At 40.0% G+C, this 19,593-nt stretch overlaps 1 protein-coding gene across 1 annotated transcript in view; it reads left to right on the top strand.

Annotated features, from left to right (window-relative positions):
• dok6 (docking protein 6) overlaps positions 1–19,593 on the top strand; it is a 73,852-nt gene that overhangs the window by 34,442 nt on the left and 19,817 nt on the right. The window contains exon 4 of the mRNA XM_017452659.3: positions 15,464–15,583. Coding sequence (XP_017308148.1) covers positions 15,464–15,583 — 120 coding nt within the window. The remainder of the gene's footprint in view (positions 1–15,463; positions 15,584–19,593) is intronic.

The following is a 19,593-nucleotide window of genomic DNA, read 5'->3' as shown; positions in this document are numbered from 1 at the left end:
CTGGAAAAAGGATGCAGACATGAGTGAGGAATGTACAGTTCAGTACGTCCGGACCCGCCGACAGATCCTGCGCAGTTTAAAAAGGTTCAAACAAAAGTGCTTAGCTTAGATCAAGGCTAATTAAAGACAATATAAAAACTCGTACAGAGGAACACAAAAGTCAGGTCTCGGTACACATTGTACAAAGACTTGCCAGTGAATACACTCGCTAGACCTACCTGATAAACTAGCGTATATACAGTACAGGAGCAAGGGAAGTCGAATGATAGTATTGATTTACCGCGTTGTATGTAACACACCGTCGTTTTAATAACTGCTGTAATGAGCAGTGCGTTCGGAAGTGCCGTTAGACTTTATAAGATTAATGTGTTCGTAGATTAAATTCTGAAATCCTCCGATGTTCATTGTGCAATTCATTTTCCACCAGATAAAAACTTTAATTACCAGGAACCATGCGGTACTGCTCATCTTTCAGTAATCTGTACGTGGTCGTGAAATCTATTACTATTTATTGCGTTCTCTTTTATCCGATTATGCTCATTGTGTTTACACTTTAATCTCTGCTTGATTGTTACTCTTGTATCTGTATATCATTCCTGCACTGTGCTATCCAACTCCTAGACCAATACAGAATCAATCCAAAGTGTTCCCCCTGGAGCTCCTTAGGGGTGTATGGTAGACCATTTGAATCTACTAGTGCTGTTGCACCGTTGTACGTGCAACTATAAATGAGTCATATTTGTTTTAGTTGTTATCCAAAAAAAAAAACACATGGCTATGGTTTGTACACAGCAAGAATCAAATGTTACACACATCCTACCAAGCACCTGGATTTGTAGTGTCTCTTGGAGCTTGTAAAAGAAAAGGGATCATTTTTTTCCCCCCTGCCAGCTGTTTGGCACATCTGTGACTCTCTTTTTTGACACTTGTTAGATATCTGCCCATCTGCTAAAATATGAGACCGGAAGCTGGAAATAAATGTTTCCTTCCTCCAAACCGGGCCGCCATCCATCTATTCGTCCATCCATCCATCCATCCATCAATTTGTCTGTCATCTGTTATAATGAGGATGACCCAAGATCGGAGCCTGACTGTGATGGACACTAGTTCAAGAAGATTGATTAAGAAAGGATGACAAGACAAAATGTAGAAGCAACAACGGCAGTTATACATGACAGAACTGGAGTAGTACAAGAGCAAACTGAAAGTTTACACACACACACACACACACACACACAAACCCAGCACAGGACAACCATGTTAACCAGAACTAAGGAGTAGATTTCATAGGACATAAGGGGGAATCTGGTAAACATCCAACATGACTGAATGGAGACAACAGTTACCTGCTAATAATGAACCATTAATGATTAGTTGATAGCTATAAATAAGACAGTATAAAGTTTCTATGCTTTATTTCATAGTTAGCACTTTCCCCCCCCCATAATTTCCTCGCCTGTTTAGTCATCTACCAATTCCCCAGCCAACTCTTCCCTGTCATACAACAGAACCAAACCAGAACAGGTGAAGGCTAACGAGTGCTTCCTCCAAGACATGAAGCCAGTCAACTACAGTTTTCTGAACTGCTGCATCACGGGGCAGTGTAACACACTTGGAGGAACGTGCTATCTACCCTCTTCCACATAAATGAGCTCACAGATGCTCGGGATTGGCTAGAGTCACTGTGATTGACAGGGTAAAGAGAGTATGCCATCCGTTCCCCCCAGACAGCATGGCTAATTTTGCTCACTTGGCTCCTGCCCATGAGTGGCTGTGACAGGATTACCAATTTTGCCTAGCACCGTAGTGCTTCATAGTAACTTCAAACATGTTGTTTACCTCATTTATTTATAAGTTTTTATTTATATTTTATAGTTTGGGAAAAAAAATAATAAATCTGTGAAAGTTCTTCGCTTTTTGAACTCTAGTTAATCAGTTATCTGATGAGATGCCTTCATGTACAAAAATTCCCTAAGTGCACGTGACTGGATAAGCCATAACAGAGTATCTGCTAAAGAAGCTGAACCGGGTCATGTTATGAACTACGACCGGTTATTTCCTATGTTTATCCACTCTGATACAGTATTTTTTTTCCTAGTACTCGGTTAAGTCCACCGGGCCCGTGTTCCAGACCACGCTCCACCCGTTTAAGAGCCCTGACATAAGAGATGGCAGCTGTAACTAGGTACAAGTAGCATGAATAGAAGAAAGACTCAACTGGATATAACGAGTAACTGGACAACAGACATACAGTAGATGTGGCTAACAAGAGGTCAAGGTTGAACGCTCAGACGGAGGCACAACTGCATTGAATAAAAGCCTGTTCACACTGGGACATTTTTCGCTGTGCCTTAAACGGTCCATTTAACGTCCCAGCAAAGGAAATCGGTTTTAGAGAAAAAAAAAATCAGGGTGTTAAGCCAATCACCTGACTCGAATCCAATTGAACAAGATTTAAAGACGATATGTTCAGAAGAACGGGCCGAAATCACACCGGAATTCTGCGGCCCAGTAATTTCTCCATACGGGAAGCGTATTGGAGCTGACATTACAAACAGCGCCTTCTCCATTAAGTATTAAATATGTTTCAGTTAGCGTGTTCAATACTTTTTTCCCGTGTCATTCGTCTTTATTACACACAACTTTATTTATGGACTTTAATGTTGTGAATTCGTTATATTTGCAGATTTCTTGAGTGAATGCTGATGTCTGGTGAAAATTTCATGTGAATATTCTCATTGCAAATATATTCACTGCAAAAAAATGTCGACGCGTCCCGATACTTATTTCCCCCACCGTATATATATGCATATGAGTATTCTTGGCCTCTTATTCAAATAGCCCTATTATTGTGTCGTTGTATTATCATATTGACTACAAAAAAGACTCAACTCCATCAATTTGCAGGAACATTAACATTTTTGTTTACCTTATTATTAACAATAGTTACTTTATAGCCACCTCCTACCAAAAACAAGTGATTAAAAAAAATAAAATAATCTTGGTCTTCCCATAAGTATGTGAATGCTATTGCCGTGTCTTTGATATAATTCGAATCATTACTTATTTAAAAAGAGTATATTCTTTAAAATGTGAACTTTAAGGATTTAGCTTTAAAGAAGTATTTGTTGCAGTGGCCAAATCACCAAAGACCTTACGTTACCATACGCAACATCCATTTTCTCTTAGCCACTTCGCAAAAAGTGGGTGAATGGCTTCTTTTACAGTAAATAGTGTACAAATGTACAGTACGGAGGTTCTTTTACAGTAAATAGTGTACAAAGGTACAGTACGGAGGTTCTTTTACAGTAAATAGTGTACAAATGTACAGTATAGAGGTTCTTTTACAGTAAATAGTGTACAAAGGTACAGTACGGAGGTTCTTTTACAGTAAATACTATACGAAGGTACAGTACAGAGGTTCTTTTACAGTAAATACTTACAAAGGTACAGTACGGAGGTTCTTTTACAGTAAGTACTGTACAAAGGTACAGTACGGAGGTTCTTTTACAGTAAATACTTACAAAGGTACAGTACGGAGGTTCTTTTACAGTAAATAGTGTACAAATGTACAGTACGGAGGTTCTTTTACAGTAAATAGTGTACAAAGGTACAGTACGGAGGTTCTTTTACAGTAAATAGTGTACAAATGTATAGTACGGAGGTTCTTTTACAGTAAATAGTGTACAAATGTACAGTACGGAGGTTCTTTTACAGTAAATAGTGTACAAAGGTACAGTACGGAGGTTCTTTTACAGTAAATACTTACAAAGGTACAGTACGGAGGTTCTTTTACAGTAAATAGTGTACAAAGGTACAGTACGGAGGTTCTTTTACAGTAAATACTTACAAAGGTACAGTACGGAGGTTCTTTTATGGTAAATAGTGTACAAATGTACAGTACGGAGGTTCTTTTACAGTAAGTACTGTACAAAGGTACAGTATAGAGGTTCTTTTACGGTAAATAGTGTACAAATGTACAGTATAGAGGTTCTTTTACAGTAAATGGTGTACAAATGTACAGTACGGAGGTTCTTTTACAGTAAATAGTGTACAAATGTACAGTACGGAGGTTATTTTACAGTAAATAGTGTACAAAGGTACAGTACGGAGGTTCTTTTACAGTAAATACTTACAAAGGTACAGTACGGAGGTTCTTTTATGGTAAATAGTGTACAAATGTACAGTACGGAGGTTCTTTTACAGTAAGTACTGTACAAAGGTACAGTATAGAGGTTCTTTTACGGTAAATAGTGTACAAATGTACAGTATAGAGGTTCTTTTACAGTAAATGGTGTACAAATGTACAGTACGGAGGTTCTTTTACAGTAAATAGTGTACAAATGTACAGTACGGAGGTTATTTTACAGTAAATAGTGTACAAAGGTACAGTACGGAGGTTCTTTTACAGTAAATACTTACAAAGGTACAGTACGGAGGTTCTTTTACAGTAAATACTATACAAAGGTACAGTACAGAGGTTCTTTTACAGTAAATAGTGTACAAAGGTACAGTACGGAGGTTCTTTTACAGTAAATACTATACAAAGGTACAGTACGGAGGTTCTTTTACAGTAAATACTATACAAAGGTACAGTACAGAGGTTCTTTTACAGTAAATAGTGTACAAAGGTACAGTACGGAGGTTCTTTTACAGTAAATATTGGCTGTCTTCTTCTTCTCAGTGATAAGCACGTGTCAGAAATGGAAAGTTGTGCAGCACCACTTTGTGTACCGTGGTATTTCTACTTTTCAATAACTGCCATTTACTGTCAGGGAGTGAATATGCGCTTCTATTCAGTGCGTCGCCCGCGTTTAACGCGTGGGTGTGAACACATAAAAACGTGCTGAAAATACATTAATACATAAAATAATAAGCGTAAAAGATAATACAAGGAAACACAAGGACAGAATAACAACTGGGAGTAAGAGTCGGGCAGAACACAAGCACAAGCAGGTGTAAGGCATAACGTAACATTCGACTGAGAATTGTGGATAAAGTGTTCTCGGTGAAGGTGATCATGCGGCCCAGAGGTCTGTACTCAGACGAATCGAGCATTCGGTATGCGTTCTGAGGGCAGATTTTTGGCAATGAATGAGAAACTAGAAAACAAAACACAAAAGACATTGCTGTGATGCAATCCTGTTGTAACGCACCCTTATCCACCATTTGTCATTCAGTATGAGTTTGTACGTGGGAAATTGCCAGAGTCGGCACCACGAAGGGGCCCCAAGGGGCCCGGCCCGCCCGGCTTGGTCACTGTGCCCCTTCACCTCCGGTACGCACCCCACCCCATCCCCCGAACGTGATTTCAGCCTCTGGGACTCAGCACCACGCCACTGGGCCCTCTTACTTCTCGATATATTAATAATTAACACAATATTTTTAAAAACAATTTCGTAAAGTAATTTAGTTTTACTACTGAGTACTGATTATGACTGAAGAGTAGAAGTTGACTAAAAAAATACTTAACGTCCTGACGTGCGGTCACGATCGGCCAATCACCTACACGCTGCTGTTACGACAGTCATGTGGTTGAGCGCGGTCCTAACGTGTGTCTAACGTTTAACTTTGTAATTCGACAATAACGGAAATTTCCTAACGACTGGAAAGACCTCGTTCCGGAGAAAGTTTGACGCTTCCACTCGTCGCGTGTAGCTTTATTAACAGTTAATACTTTCCGATTATTATTATTATTATTATTTTAGTGAGGTGGGCGAGGTATAAGAGGAATAAAACACTTTGTGACATGCTGTTATGTTAAAATAACACATTTCGGGGCGGTAACAGTAATTCAGCTTTGTATTGGGCTGTATCGCATCACCCCGTCGTCGGTTATTTTCCTATAACAGCAACCCCCCGTGTTTTATAAGGTAAACTCAAATCCATTCGGTTGAGAAAAGTATTTATTTAATGTCATTTTCCAGTTTGCTGCTCATGAAGCATCCAAGTCCCTGTGTAAACAGAACGTCAATAATAGCAAAATTATCGAGACGAGAAATTGCACACGCGAGTGAGGAATTTAAATTCAAGTATGGGAATGCTGGAAATGAAATAAAATACATTCCGATTCCAAATTTGAGTGCGATATAAACAGTGCTTCTATATAAACCGAGTGAAATGTCATTGTCGTTGCTGGAGCTCAGACGGAACCGTGGGTGGAGGGTCAGTGAAATGCTGAGGTCAGTTATTGCGCGTGTGTGATGCTGAGACGAGTGAAACTCCTGCTGAGAGATCGTTATCACCTTCCAAGTGTTCTGTACTGTCACAGCCAATCTGGTTATCGCAGATATCACAGATACCCATCCCCACTGCTTGTGTCCTCACTGAAATAGGGCGAGGGTGATATACACACGTCATAAAAGACACTTGTTATAATATAAGATTCAAAGGAAAGCAGCACATACGATCTAAAGTACGTAAAGTATTGTTAAAACTAGGACTGCAACTAAGGATTATTTTCATAATCGATTACGCGATGTAATTAATCAGGTGGGGGGGGACAAACTTTCAGTTCCATTTTTTTCAGACTAAAACTTCTTGATATATATACAGTGGAGGCTCGGCGGTTAAGGCTCTGGGTTATTGATCGGAAGGTCGGGGGTTCAATCCCCAGCATCGCCAATCTGCCACTGTTGAGCCCTTGAGCAAGGCCCTTAACCCTCTCTGCTCCAGGGGGCGCTGTATCATGTCTGACCCTGCGCTCTGACCCCCAACTCCCTGACATGCTGGAGTATATGAAAAAAATAATTTCACTGCACTGTAATGTATATGTAACTAATAAAGACTCGTTATCATTTTATATATATGTATATAAAAAACTTTTTATGGATGCACGGAAAAGCAGTGATAAATAAACTACAGTCCTTAATGAATAATAAAATCTCACTTTCACTGCACCTTATGGTTTCCGTTCGTCACTCAGATTGGGCGTGTTGTTTTACTTACGCTTTAATCAGACATTACAGATCTTACATGAGCTACACTGTGGAGCTATCACCGCGTCTACACTGTGAGTGAGGAGCAACGCGGCCTCGTCACTAATAGATCACCTACAGGTCGCTCCCGTTATAATAAACGACCGAATTTACACGGTATCGCGCAAGTACAGCATATAATGACGATAAACTTGAATTAAACGAAACCTTTTAAGCAACTCGCACCAGTTCCCCAACCCCTTGCGGGCTGTGTAGCATTTTGGTTATAGACATTAGTTTGTGCTCGTGCATCGCTGTCGTGTGTCAGTGCTACACAAATTCCACTTTGTAAAGTTTGATCCTCTTCACAGCGCTTCATATAAAATGCGCCCCTGCCTTGGAGGACTTCGAGGTCGCACACTTTTTTCCGCTGTCACTTGATGATTTCGCCTCCGTCTGACGATGACCGAGGTCATGTTGGGAATAAAATGTAGCGTCGACTCTGGGTATCTGCTAAAGCTAAAGCTAGCGGCGCCGCATTACGTGTGTTTGATGTCGTGTGCCATCGACTGGGAAACGGCTTACACGTCCGGTTAGTAAAGAAAACCGCTAGTGTACCTTTTGCGGTGAGATTTTTACCTTTCGAAAATTCATACACTAGACAGTAGAGTACACAGTGCATAGTGTAAGTGCGTAGTACGTAATTTGGGACGCAACTTTAGCATTTACTCTCCGAAGCGTGTTTTTTTCGGAGAAGAAGTAACGTAATGAGTAAATGTACCGCGCGCAGACCGACTAATTGATAATGAGATACACTGACAATGATTTTCATAATCGATTATTATCGATTTTATCGATTAGTTGTTGCAGCTCTAGATATAACACTTCATTCCGCCTGCGGCGAATTCAGAAGGAGGCTCCCTACCGAGGCAGCATTTTGGGGCAACGTTTGTGCTGCCGAGATAAAGTCTGTCCCATTTAGAGGGCAGTAGAAGGACTGCTGTTTTCTAAGGTCTTTCGGGGGGGGGTGAAGACACTGCTTGGAGAAAGGAATTTCATAATTCTGTCCATGCTAAGACATGTGTAATGTTTTAGAAATGGACTACTTTTTAAAATACAATACTGTAATATACAGTTGGATTCATAAGTTTTAGCACCCATGGCTAAATCACATTTGATTGATTTTTTTTTTTTTTAAGTGAAGAGAAGTAAACATAACCTCAGCAGCAAACTATTTAAAAAAAACAAAAAAAAAAACAGTAACGGTTTCTGCTGTGGTTGATGCACTTTATATTTGATGAACATTAAAAATTGAAAAAAGAAAAAATATATTAATTGTGGCATGTAACCAAAGTCAGCAGGCAAAAACAGTAAAAACTTAACTGCTGAAAAATACTTCCGTCGTGTAAAATTATTATTATTATTATTATTATTATTATTATTATTATTCGCAAACAATTTAGGTCTAAAATATAATAGAACATGTGTTATTCTTTATATGTCCAAAAATAGAAAAGATTTATATTTATATGTATTTTACCGAGTGTTGTATTTTGATGGTTTAGCTCTGAAGTTATGTTATATTTGAAAAAAAAAAAAAAAAAAAAAAAAAAACCTAATAATTACAGTAGATCCATTCTGATATTTTTACTCAGTTAGACCTTTGTGTGTAGAAAGTTTAGACAGCTATAGCTGTAGCTGTCACTGTCAGCCATGTTGAACTGGGATGAGCAACACATAATAAAAACCAGGATAAATGGATAATGGTGTAAATAACACTGAACTGGTTTTTGAGGTGATTTATGTAATGTATTTCTGTAAACATATTCAATTAAATGAAAAGTGAGAGGGATTATTATGCATCCTTTTCTCATCATCGTCTTCTTTCTCACCCGGTGTTGGGCTGTTAGGTCACCCTGGTTCTAACACCCCTGCTTTTCAAACACACACACACACACACACACACACACACACACACACACACACACACACATACACACACACACACACACACTAGGGAGGTTATTCATCTTCTCTCCTACCACTTTTCCTCTCTGTCCTCCTCCTCGTGATCAAATGCTGTGTGTGTGTGTGTGTGTGTGTGTGTGGGGTTATTTTCTGTCCTACATTTTCTTCCCTGTTGATTAGACTTAGTTTTACACTCCTACTAGTTTCATTTAGCAAGAGTGATGTTATAGGGTTAAGGACATTCTGTAGGTCAGTCATTGTTTAAAAGCTAAACTCATGATATGTTAATGCTTTGCTGTCTTATCTTTAAGATTTGACTGTTAAAGATAAACGTCATTTTATGTCACATAGCAACCAAAAGCACGTGACGTGAAAGTAGCTCTTGTGGCACCAGGACCTTCTTGTGGCTCTGTGCCACATTTTAGTGACATATCCTGGGTTGTGATTTTCTCTGGGAAAGGAAATGTGTGCACTGAGGCTCAGATGACTGTACATTTGGCTCGGTTACTTACGAATGATTACGAAGTAATCATTCCACTGTATCGGTTATATTTTTTTTTGCAGATTTTGCTTCAACATCTTCATCAAGGCTAAAGTGGTTGCTGCAATCTTTTGTATGTGACAGTTATATCCTAATATCCTAAGAGTATAAATAAAATATTAAGACAACATTTTAAAACTATATATTGGACAGTTTTCAGTGGTCACTGCTGGTAATCATACTTACTGCATTTTTTAAATAAAGACCACAGATCAGACAAATCCTCTCAAAACATGTTGACAAAATTTCCCACTACCACCCAATACATAACAACATGTAGACAAAACCTCCCAATACATAACAACATGTAGACAAAACCTTCTGATACAAAACAACATGTAGACAAAACCTCCCAATACAAAACATGTAGACAAAACCTCCCAATACATAACAACATGTAGACAAAACCTCCCAATACATAACAACATGTAGACAAAACCTCCCAATACATAACAATGTGCAACAAAAACGCCCAATACAAAACATGTAGACAAAACCTCCCAATACAAAACATGTAGACAAAACCTTCCAATACATAACAACATGTAGACAAAACCTCCCAATACATAACAACATGTAGACAAAACCTCCCAATATAAAACAACATGTAGACAAAACCTCCCAATACATAACAACATGTAGACAAAACCTCCCAATATAAAACAACATGTAGACAAAACCTCCCAATACAAAACAACATGTAGACAAAACCTCCCAATACAAAACATGTAGACAAAACCTTCCAATACATAACAACATGTAGACAAAACCTCCCAATACATAACAACATGTAGACAAAACCTCCCAATATAAAACAACATGTAGACAAAACCTCCCAATACAAAACAACATGTAGACAAAACCTCCCAATACATAACAACATGTAGACAAAACCTCCCAATACATAACAACATGTAGACAAAACCTCCCAATACATAACAACATGTAGACAAAACCTCCCAATACATAACATGTAGACAAAACCTTCTGATACAAAACATGTAGACAAAACCTCCCAATACATAACAACATGTAGACAAAACCTTCTGATACAAAACAACATGTAGACAAAACCTCCCAATACATAACAACATGTAGACAAAACCTTCTGATACAAAACAACATGTAGACAAAACCTCCCAATACATAACAACATGTAGACAAAACCTTCTGATACAAAACAACATGTAGACAAAACCTCCCAATACATAACAACATGTAGACAAAACCTTCCAATACAAAACATGTAGACAAAACCTCATAATACATAACAACATGTAGACAAAACCTTCCAATACATAACAACATGTAGACAAAACCTCCCAATACATAACAACATGTAGACAAAACCTTCTGATACAAAACAACATGTAGACAAAACCTCCCAATACATAACAACATGTAGACAAAACCTCCCAATACATAACAACATGTAGACAAAACCTCCCAATACATAACAACATGTAGACAAAACCTTCTGATACAAAACATGTAGACAAAACCTCCCAATACATAACAACATGTAGACAAAACCTCCCAATACAAAACAATGTGCAACAAAACCTTCCGATACATAACAACATGTAGACAAAACCTCTGAATACATAACAACATGTAGACAAAACCTCCCAATACATAACAACATGTAGACAAAACCTCCCAATACATAACAACATGTAACGAAACCATCCAATACATAACAACATGTGGACAATACATAACACGCAGAGAAAACCTCCCAACACCAAACAACCTTGAAGATTTAAGAACTATATTGTAATATGCACAAGCTTCCTTTTAGAATGTTGTCACTGAAGCTGCAACAGATTTCAAATAAAAGCGAAATAATAACGAAATAATACCATTCATGAAAAAACCCCCCCAACCCTGTCATCGTCATATTTAGCATAATCCTACTCAGATTATGTATACACAGCCTGTATAGATTAATGTGAGGTATTTGTGCAGCATTATGCAAGATATTGTGCAACGTTGGAATAAAATAAAAATACAGCATAAAATAGGAAAGATGTTTAACAGAGACATTTAACAGTGATGAGGAAATGCAGTAAATGTAGTCTTGGTCATATTTACACGAGGAGAAGTATTGTCCAGTAAAGTGCACACACTGCAGCATTTATATATTGTTTGTCGGTGTTTGTAAGGGTAATACGGAGGTGGAAGTGGTAGAGGGTGGTTGTTGTTTATGAATGTGACAGCCTGGGGGTATAAGCTGTTACGAAGTCTGGATGTTCTGGCTGCGATGCTCCAACACCATTTACCAGACTTCATGTGTGTGAACAGTGAGTGGGCAGGATGTTAGGGATCCCTGATGACAATTCGAGCCCTTCTGCAGACTCTCCTGTGGTGGATACCCTGCAGTGAGAAGGAGATCTATCCTTGTGAAATCAGTGAGGTTGTGTGCACTTCACTCTATACTAAATATTAGCATAGCTTACAGAGTTTGTGCATGCTAGTTCTGTTTGCAAGATTTGTGAGAAAAAAAGAAAAAGAAAAAAAAAACATGGCTGAGACCTGAAGTGCAATTGTAACACCTGTTATAACTGTACAGCCTCTTCATTCATCGGTGTCTCAGACCTTTAAGAGCAGCAGAAGTTGGCAGCACAGAGACGGAGAAGATGCGTCCACCGATATCCATGCTCGGAATGATGGATTGCAATTGACGCATAAAGATGTTATCCTTCATTTTTTTTTCTTCGATCAAATAATTATGTATAATCATAATAACCATACACCATAGTGGTTAATGGTTGCCAAACAACAACAACAACAAAAAGTATAATATCTTTAGAAGCTCTGCACCAACAAGTAAAAATAACCCGTGTTTAAATGGGTGATTTTGTCCTGCGTGTCGGTACGAAAAGGCGTGAAGGGAACGTGGACCTTTTACACCATGGCATTCACATCAGGGATAAAATAATTACATCGGACAAAATTGGCAAAATATATAGTCATCTGGCACTTTAATATTAACACCCTCACATTCATGCAATTATCCAATCAGCTAATCATGTGCCCGGAGCGCATTGCATAAAATCACATAGATACAGGTCATGAGCTTCAGTAAATATTCATATCCGACATCAGAATGGGAGGAAATGTGATCTCAGTGACTCAGTGATCGGGTTGTTAGTGCCAGATGGCTGGTTAGAGTAGTTCAGAAATGACTGATCTCCTGGGATTTTTTACACACAATGTAAAGCGCTGTGAGCGCCTAGAAAAGTGCTGTATAAACACCGCTTATTCTTACTGGGTCGCGGGGAACCTGGAGCCTATCCCAGGGGGCATGGGGCACGAGGCGGGGGACACCCTGGATGGGGTGCCAATCCATCGCAGGGCACAATCACACACATATTCATGTACGACGGACACTTTGGAGATGCCAATCAGCCTACAGTATACGTTTTGGACTCGGGGAGGAAACCGGAGTACCCAGAGGAAACCCCCGAAGCACGGGGAGAACATGCAAACGCTGCTCATACCGCTCATGCCGTGGCGGGAATCGAACCCCTAAGCCACCGTGAGGAATAATAATAATAATAATAATAATAATAATAATAATAAGAGTCTCGAGTTTTATACAGAATGGTGCAAGAAACACCTTGCTGATGAGAGAGGTCAGAGGAGAATGGCCAGACTGGTTTGAGGAAGTATACAGTAACTCAAATAATCACACTTTACAACCGCGATGAGCAAAAAAGCATCTCAGAATGCATAACAGCTCAAACCTTCAAAAGGTGGATGAGCTGTAACAGCAGAAGATCGTATCGGGTCCCACTGCTGTTCGCCATGAAGAGTAATCTGAGACTACAGGTGGTACCGGCTCACTGAAACTGGACCGTTGAAGAGTGTACCAGGCAGACCGTCCGTACGTATATATCATACAGTACAGTTAGCCATGTTAGCTATAACATGCTTTGCCGAGCTGAAGTACTAGCAGATTCCAAAATTGTTCCGTGGGTTAATTAGTAAGAGAATTAGACATGCTGGTAATGTGGAATAAACAGTTCATATGAAGATTACGTTTAGGAAAAGTAGCATTAACTGTAGCGTGGGGCATTCCGCTAAATGCAGAGGCCATTTGATTTTTTTTTTTTTAAATAATATGATCGCCATGACAACAGGTCATGTCGAAAGGTGGTAGGGAGAAGGCTAGCACTGAGAACCAGCAAGAACAACTACGACAGCGACACACTATAATAATCTCAATAAAGATAGCATGAACTGTGTCATGCTGCGCTGAAATAAATCCAGCATCCCCCCCCCCCCCTCCAAAAAAAATAAATAAATAAATAAAAATTGTAGATTTAATTAACACGATTAATTGTGCAGTGCTTCCACGTAGCAGCAGAAAGGCAACAAAACTCCATCAGGCTGATGAAGTGTTTGTTTATCCAATCTTCCACTCGGTGAACCTTAAAATGTGTGTGTGTGGGTGGGTGTGTGTGTTTAGACACACTTAAAGGTCAGCGGTTTGGGAAGGAGACCTTCCAGAAAAATTTGAAAACACTGTGATTAGTTTGTTTTGTTTGGGGTTGTTTTGCCCATAAGTTTCCCTAAGCTTCAGTGGTGAGTTTCGGGAAGATTATAAATGTACAGATGTGTAAATGGTGCCAATGGTTATTATTTTGCCTTCTGGGAAACATGTAAATATCTTCTGTAGCTTCTGAAGGGCAGTACTAAATGGAAAAAAAAAAAATATATATATATAAAGGATATTTAAACAAAATAATAACGAGGAATAAAAAGGATCGGTCGCAGCTTGTGTGATCGTCGTGCGCGAGTCCCTCGGTCGTCCTCGGTGCGAGGAGACGGATCTCGACATCATGTAGACGCTGATGGAACGGGATCGGATATGAAGAAGGCGCTGGAAAAGCGAAGAACGTGTCGTACCCGGAGGATTTTTCTCGAAGAACGGCGGGCGGTTTAACCGCTCAGGACGAACAAGGGACTCGTCAACAACTCTCACGACACGTGAGATCATTACGTTATGTCGTGGATCATCCAGGTAACGACACACGGTGTTAAGACTCAAGCGTATGTAAACTTTTGAACCGGTTCATGTGTGTAAATTCAGTTCATTATAGTGTGCTGTGGAGTGTACAGTGTGTAAACATCTGTTATGTGAAACACCTTAATCAGGACAGAACTAAATAAATAAAACTACACGCCGTTTTAACGACCCCTCTTCTTCTTCTTTTTTTTTTTTTTAATTATTAACATTTTACAGGTTCCGCAAGGCGTGTGTAAACTTACGGCCTCAGCTGTGGCACGACTGAATGAATCTGATACTAAGTAACGGCGTTTATGAGAGAATTCCACATGAAAAGCTCAGAATTTTGTTATCTGTGATTCTTATCAATGTTGATGTTTGGTGGAAGCCATGGTAGATTTAAGGACGGTTGTTGCTAGGTATAATTCCTGTTTTTTTTTTTTTATCAGTAATTTATTAATATGTAAAGAAAAAAAAAAAGAGAAAAAATTAATATTCTCAATGTTTTTGTCTCATTTTCACGGTCACTTTATATTATTTATATATTAGATAAACTGGCTAAGTGCCAGCAAGCTAAATCATTACCTAGCTAATATAATTTGCAGTTGCCTAGCAACAACACTCTCATGACTTGAACTACTTAAATAGCCGGCACAGATTCAAAAGTTCCGACTGACTGCACCGATACACCACCACCGACGACAACAACGACGACGATCATGCATTTGTAATCATTTATTTGTCCGTTTCTTTGTGTTATTTTTGCTTGTTTACTTGGAAATGTATTTATTCTGCAGTTTTAAATTTAAAAAAAAAAAAAAAAAAAAAAAAAAAAAAGACTTAACAGTGAGACCGAACTCGATCTCACACTAGAACTGCAGTTAAAGTTCTCACAACTTTCCGATCACAGAAACTTTACCTATTATGTGTTCTCACTATCTGTGTCTGCTTTGTTCCTTTCTGATCTCATCGACCTGTGCGTGCGTGTGTGTGTGTGTGTGTGTGTGTGTGTGTTGTCCACAGAGCTGGAGGCAGAGGAGTGGTGTAAGTTGCTTTGTTTGGAGTGTTTGGGCAGTCGGATCAATGACATCAGCCTCGGTGAGCCGGATTTATTAGCAGCAGGAGTGCAGAGGGAACAGAACGGTGCGTGTTGAATTAAGCACTTGCTAATGAATTCTTTGATGATCAGCACGTGTGCGAACACCAACCTTTATGAGTCGCTCAGGTCACAATGACCCAATTAAGAATGTTATTCAATCACGAGCTATTTGAAATCTGTAAGAGCTCGACTCGGTTTCGTTTTTGAAATCGCGACGATGATGTACATTCGACCGGGTGTTTAAATGACGGAAGATTTAAAAGAGGAGGGATGTGTTATTGTGAGTAATGACGGATACGACTGGGCCACGGCAGATGTTATGGAGTGTACTACGTAAAGCAAAGAAACCCCGGAACATTGTGTTTAAATATTTATGTTTAATACCAAAAAAAAAATAATAATAATCTGACGAGCCGACTGCAGGTCAAATGGCGTCTAAGCAATCTGATGTGTTTGTGCGTTTAAATATTTAAATGTTAATGTTTTCTCTATTTCTATGTTTGAGTTGGTTTAGTGGATGAGCAAATATAAAATAAAAATGAGTTCGAACAGCAGGAGGGGAAATCTTTTCAACCAGATCATGTAGTCAGAACTCTTGGATACAGTAATTCAGGATATGAAGCTAGGGGGACAATTTCCAGTGATATTCAAGTTCACATTGTATTGGTCACACACACAACCGTACACAGTACGACGTGCAGTGAAATGCTTTTCCCGACTGTCCATGATCCTAAAATAGAAGTTACATGGAATGTAATTTACTCACACACAGGTATAAAAGGAAAAATATTTCAAATTAAAAATATATATAATATCGTATAAGGCGGTGGTTTTCAAAGTGGGGGCCGCGGCACCCTTGGCGGCCTCCGGGGGGCGCCCGGGGGGCCTCGACAATTTGTTGTGAAAAATAAATTCTCACTCTCAGACAACCACACACACACACACACACACACACACACACACACACACACACTCAATCAATTCCTAATCTAATGTAATGTAAAGATGTAAGATGTAATTATTAATAATAAAAAAGGGGGATATATTCAGAAGTCTGTATTTTTAATGTGTTTTAAAGACATCTTGCAAAAGGGGGGCCTCGGGTCAAATGTTAATGCCATTTGGGGGGCCTTGCCCTGGAAAAGTTTGGGAACCCCTGGTATAAGGGATAGTAAAAGACAGGTGGCAGTAACAGTATGACTGACTATATTTGGGATAAAGCGCAGATGTGTGCAGTTGTTTGTGCTGTGCTACATCAGGCTGAGGTAGTTGTAGTGAAATTGCCAACGTATATAATAAATATTTATAAATTAGGGGTATTAAGTAAGGAGTGATCGATAACGAGCCGTCGAATTATTCGAAAATAACGCGCACCGCGAGGTGGTAATGCCGTCAGACCGCATGTGTACCTCATTATTTTCTAATAGTTCAATCACACCTCAAGACATTGATTACAACACCTCGTTACCACACCTCGAGACATTGTTCAGATGTTTCATTTCAAGACGTTTGAAAGGTTTGTTTCTTTAAAACGCTCTTGTGTGTGGAACTAATTTATTACGCATCCCATCTCAAGCCAAAACATCATTTTAGAGCTAGTAACGGAGGCTTGAGCCACTGATATGCAGTTATTGGGGAGAGAGAGAGAGAGAGAGAGAGAGAGCGAGAGAGAGAAAGAGAGAGAGAGAGCGAGAGAGAGCGAGAGAGAGAAAGAGAGAGAGAGAGCGAGAGAGAGAGAGAGAGAGAGAGACATCACAGGATTTTTTTTCCATTTCACGCTGATAATATAAAAATAGAACAAATGACTAAATAAATATCGATAAGCCTGATTGTTCACAGGTTTTATTTTTATTTATTTATTTATTTTATTACAGCAGAAAATACAACAGATAAATAAATAAATATGAATACTTGCTCACCGGTTTATCACATGATCTCTCTCGCGCTCTCTTTCTTTTTTATTGCTCTCTCTCGCTCTTCTCTCGCTCTCTCTCCGATAGCTGCGTATTAATGGCTCAAGCCTCCACTTCGCCTCGTGGCCGCATTACCACCCCGAGGGCGCGTTATTTTTCTAACGACTCAATTATTCCTTACACATTTCTGGAAAATCTCAAATTAGCGCTGTTATGTTTGTTGTTATCTCTGTGCGCTGTGCTGGACAGTAGGCGAACATTTCTCTTAGTTCAGTTCACGTGGCGAAGTGATATGGAACTGTAATGCGGTCAAGACCTAACTGGAACTACTTTAGCTGTGCGTTCGTAGAGAAATAATTGCACACCTCGGAACGTCTGTCAGCCAATCAGATTCGAGAATTCAACAGCGCTGTGGTGTAACGTGAATGTAGGTGGTGTGGGTGTTGCGCAAACAAGTACAAGCTCTAGACCTATGCGTTGTCCTGGTTGAGGGCCCGAATGGCCTGTGAGAAGAAGCTCCTCCTTATTCTCTCTGTGTTGGGCTTCAGGGAGTGGAAGTCCTTCCCTGACCTCTTCCTGGCCTCGGTCCAGCACCGCTTGTTGTAGATGGGCTTCAGGTCGGGGAGCTCAGTGCGGATGGTGCACTCAGCTGATCTCACCACCGTCTGGAGAGCTCGCCTATCCTGCTTGGTTCTGTTCCCTGCTTGGTGATACTTCCTGTCAGGATACTCTTGATGGTGCAGGTGTAAAAAGCACCTAAGCACCTTAGAGGGTAGTTTAAAGTCCTTTAAGCGTTTAAGGTGGTAAAGGACGCTGAAGGACATTCTTCACCAGGGTGTTAATGTGACAGGACCTGCATGATGTGAACACCAAGGTACCGTACGGGCGGCAGTGGCTGAGCGGTAGTGGAGCGGGTTGTCCACTAATCGTAGGGTTGGTGGTTCGATTCCTGGCCCACGAGACCCCACATGCCGAAGTGTCCTTGGGTACTGGACCCCCAGTTGCTCCCGATGGCAAGCTAGTGCCGTGTATGGCAGTTCTGTGTGAGTGTGTGTGAGAGAATGGGTGAATGAGACACAGTGTAAAGCACTTTGTAGAACCGCTATATAAGCGCAGACTATTTACCATTTACCCCAAACGGCTCACTCTCTCCACTGAGGCAACTGCTGATCTTAAGGGGGTGGGTAGCTCCTCTCCTACTCCATGCTCAAGTCCACTGTCAACTCCTTGTCTTGTTGACGTTTGGGTGAGGTTGTTCTCCAGGCTTTTCGTCTCCTCCAGGTAGGCCCTCCCATCATTATCAGAGACCACTACGACAGTGGCATCAAGAAACTTGACAATAGTGGTAAATAGTTGAAGTGGCCACGCAGTCATGAGTGTACAACGATTTTCAGTACAGCTCCGTCAAAAGCCCAACGAAAATAGACACCGATCAGGTACCTTGGGACTGCAAATGAAGCCTGTTTTACGCCAGAATGAGATTTTAACGAAGTATTAAATTTCGACTGATGTCAGCGCGTGTGTCGTTATACCAGGGCTACGGGCTGAAATATTGAAAACGTTCGCTGTGAGTTTAATATTTCTGTTTATTGGTTCTCGGTATTAAATCTATCAAACACATAAACGCGTCACCGTCGCTGGAAAGTTTATTTACAATGGAAAAAATGATACCTGATTAGGCCACAATGAAGATGTTTGTCCCTTCCATAACTCTTCTGGATGTTTGAGTATTAAAATGAGACAGAAGAAGCATTCCTACACCAGACATGTCTTGGCTGATTTTTTATTTTTTATTTTTTTGTACTTTTGAGGACACTGTGTACGTTTCATTTTTATCCAAACGATTCCCGATTCCTTTAACCCCAGTGAGCGCACTGAGGGTGACAGTGGGAGGAGAAACGGAGCTACGGATGAAGAAACCGAAGAGGACGAAACATCTTGCCAACACTGTGAATCATGAGTTATTTTTATAGCTGGCAGGCTGGGAATTCAGATTTATATGGAATATAAATGTACGCTTATAAGATGATAAGGATGTTGCTAGTGGGGGACACGGTGGCTTAGTGGTTAGTATATTTGCCTTGCACCTCCAGGGGTGGGGGTTCAATTCCTACCCTGCCCTGTGTGTGTGGAGTTTGCAT

This window comes from Ictalurus punctatus, chromosome 23 (assembly GCF_001660625.3).
Source record: "Ictalurus punctatus breed USDA103 chromosome 23, Coco_2.0, whole genome shotgun sequence".
NCBI classification, from domain to species: domain Eukaryota; kingdom Metazoa; phylum Chordata; class Actinopteri; order Siluriformes; family Ictaluridae; genus Ictalurus; species Ictalurus punctatus.
This window is presented reverse-complemented; position numbering and strand designations above follow the sequence as displayed.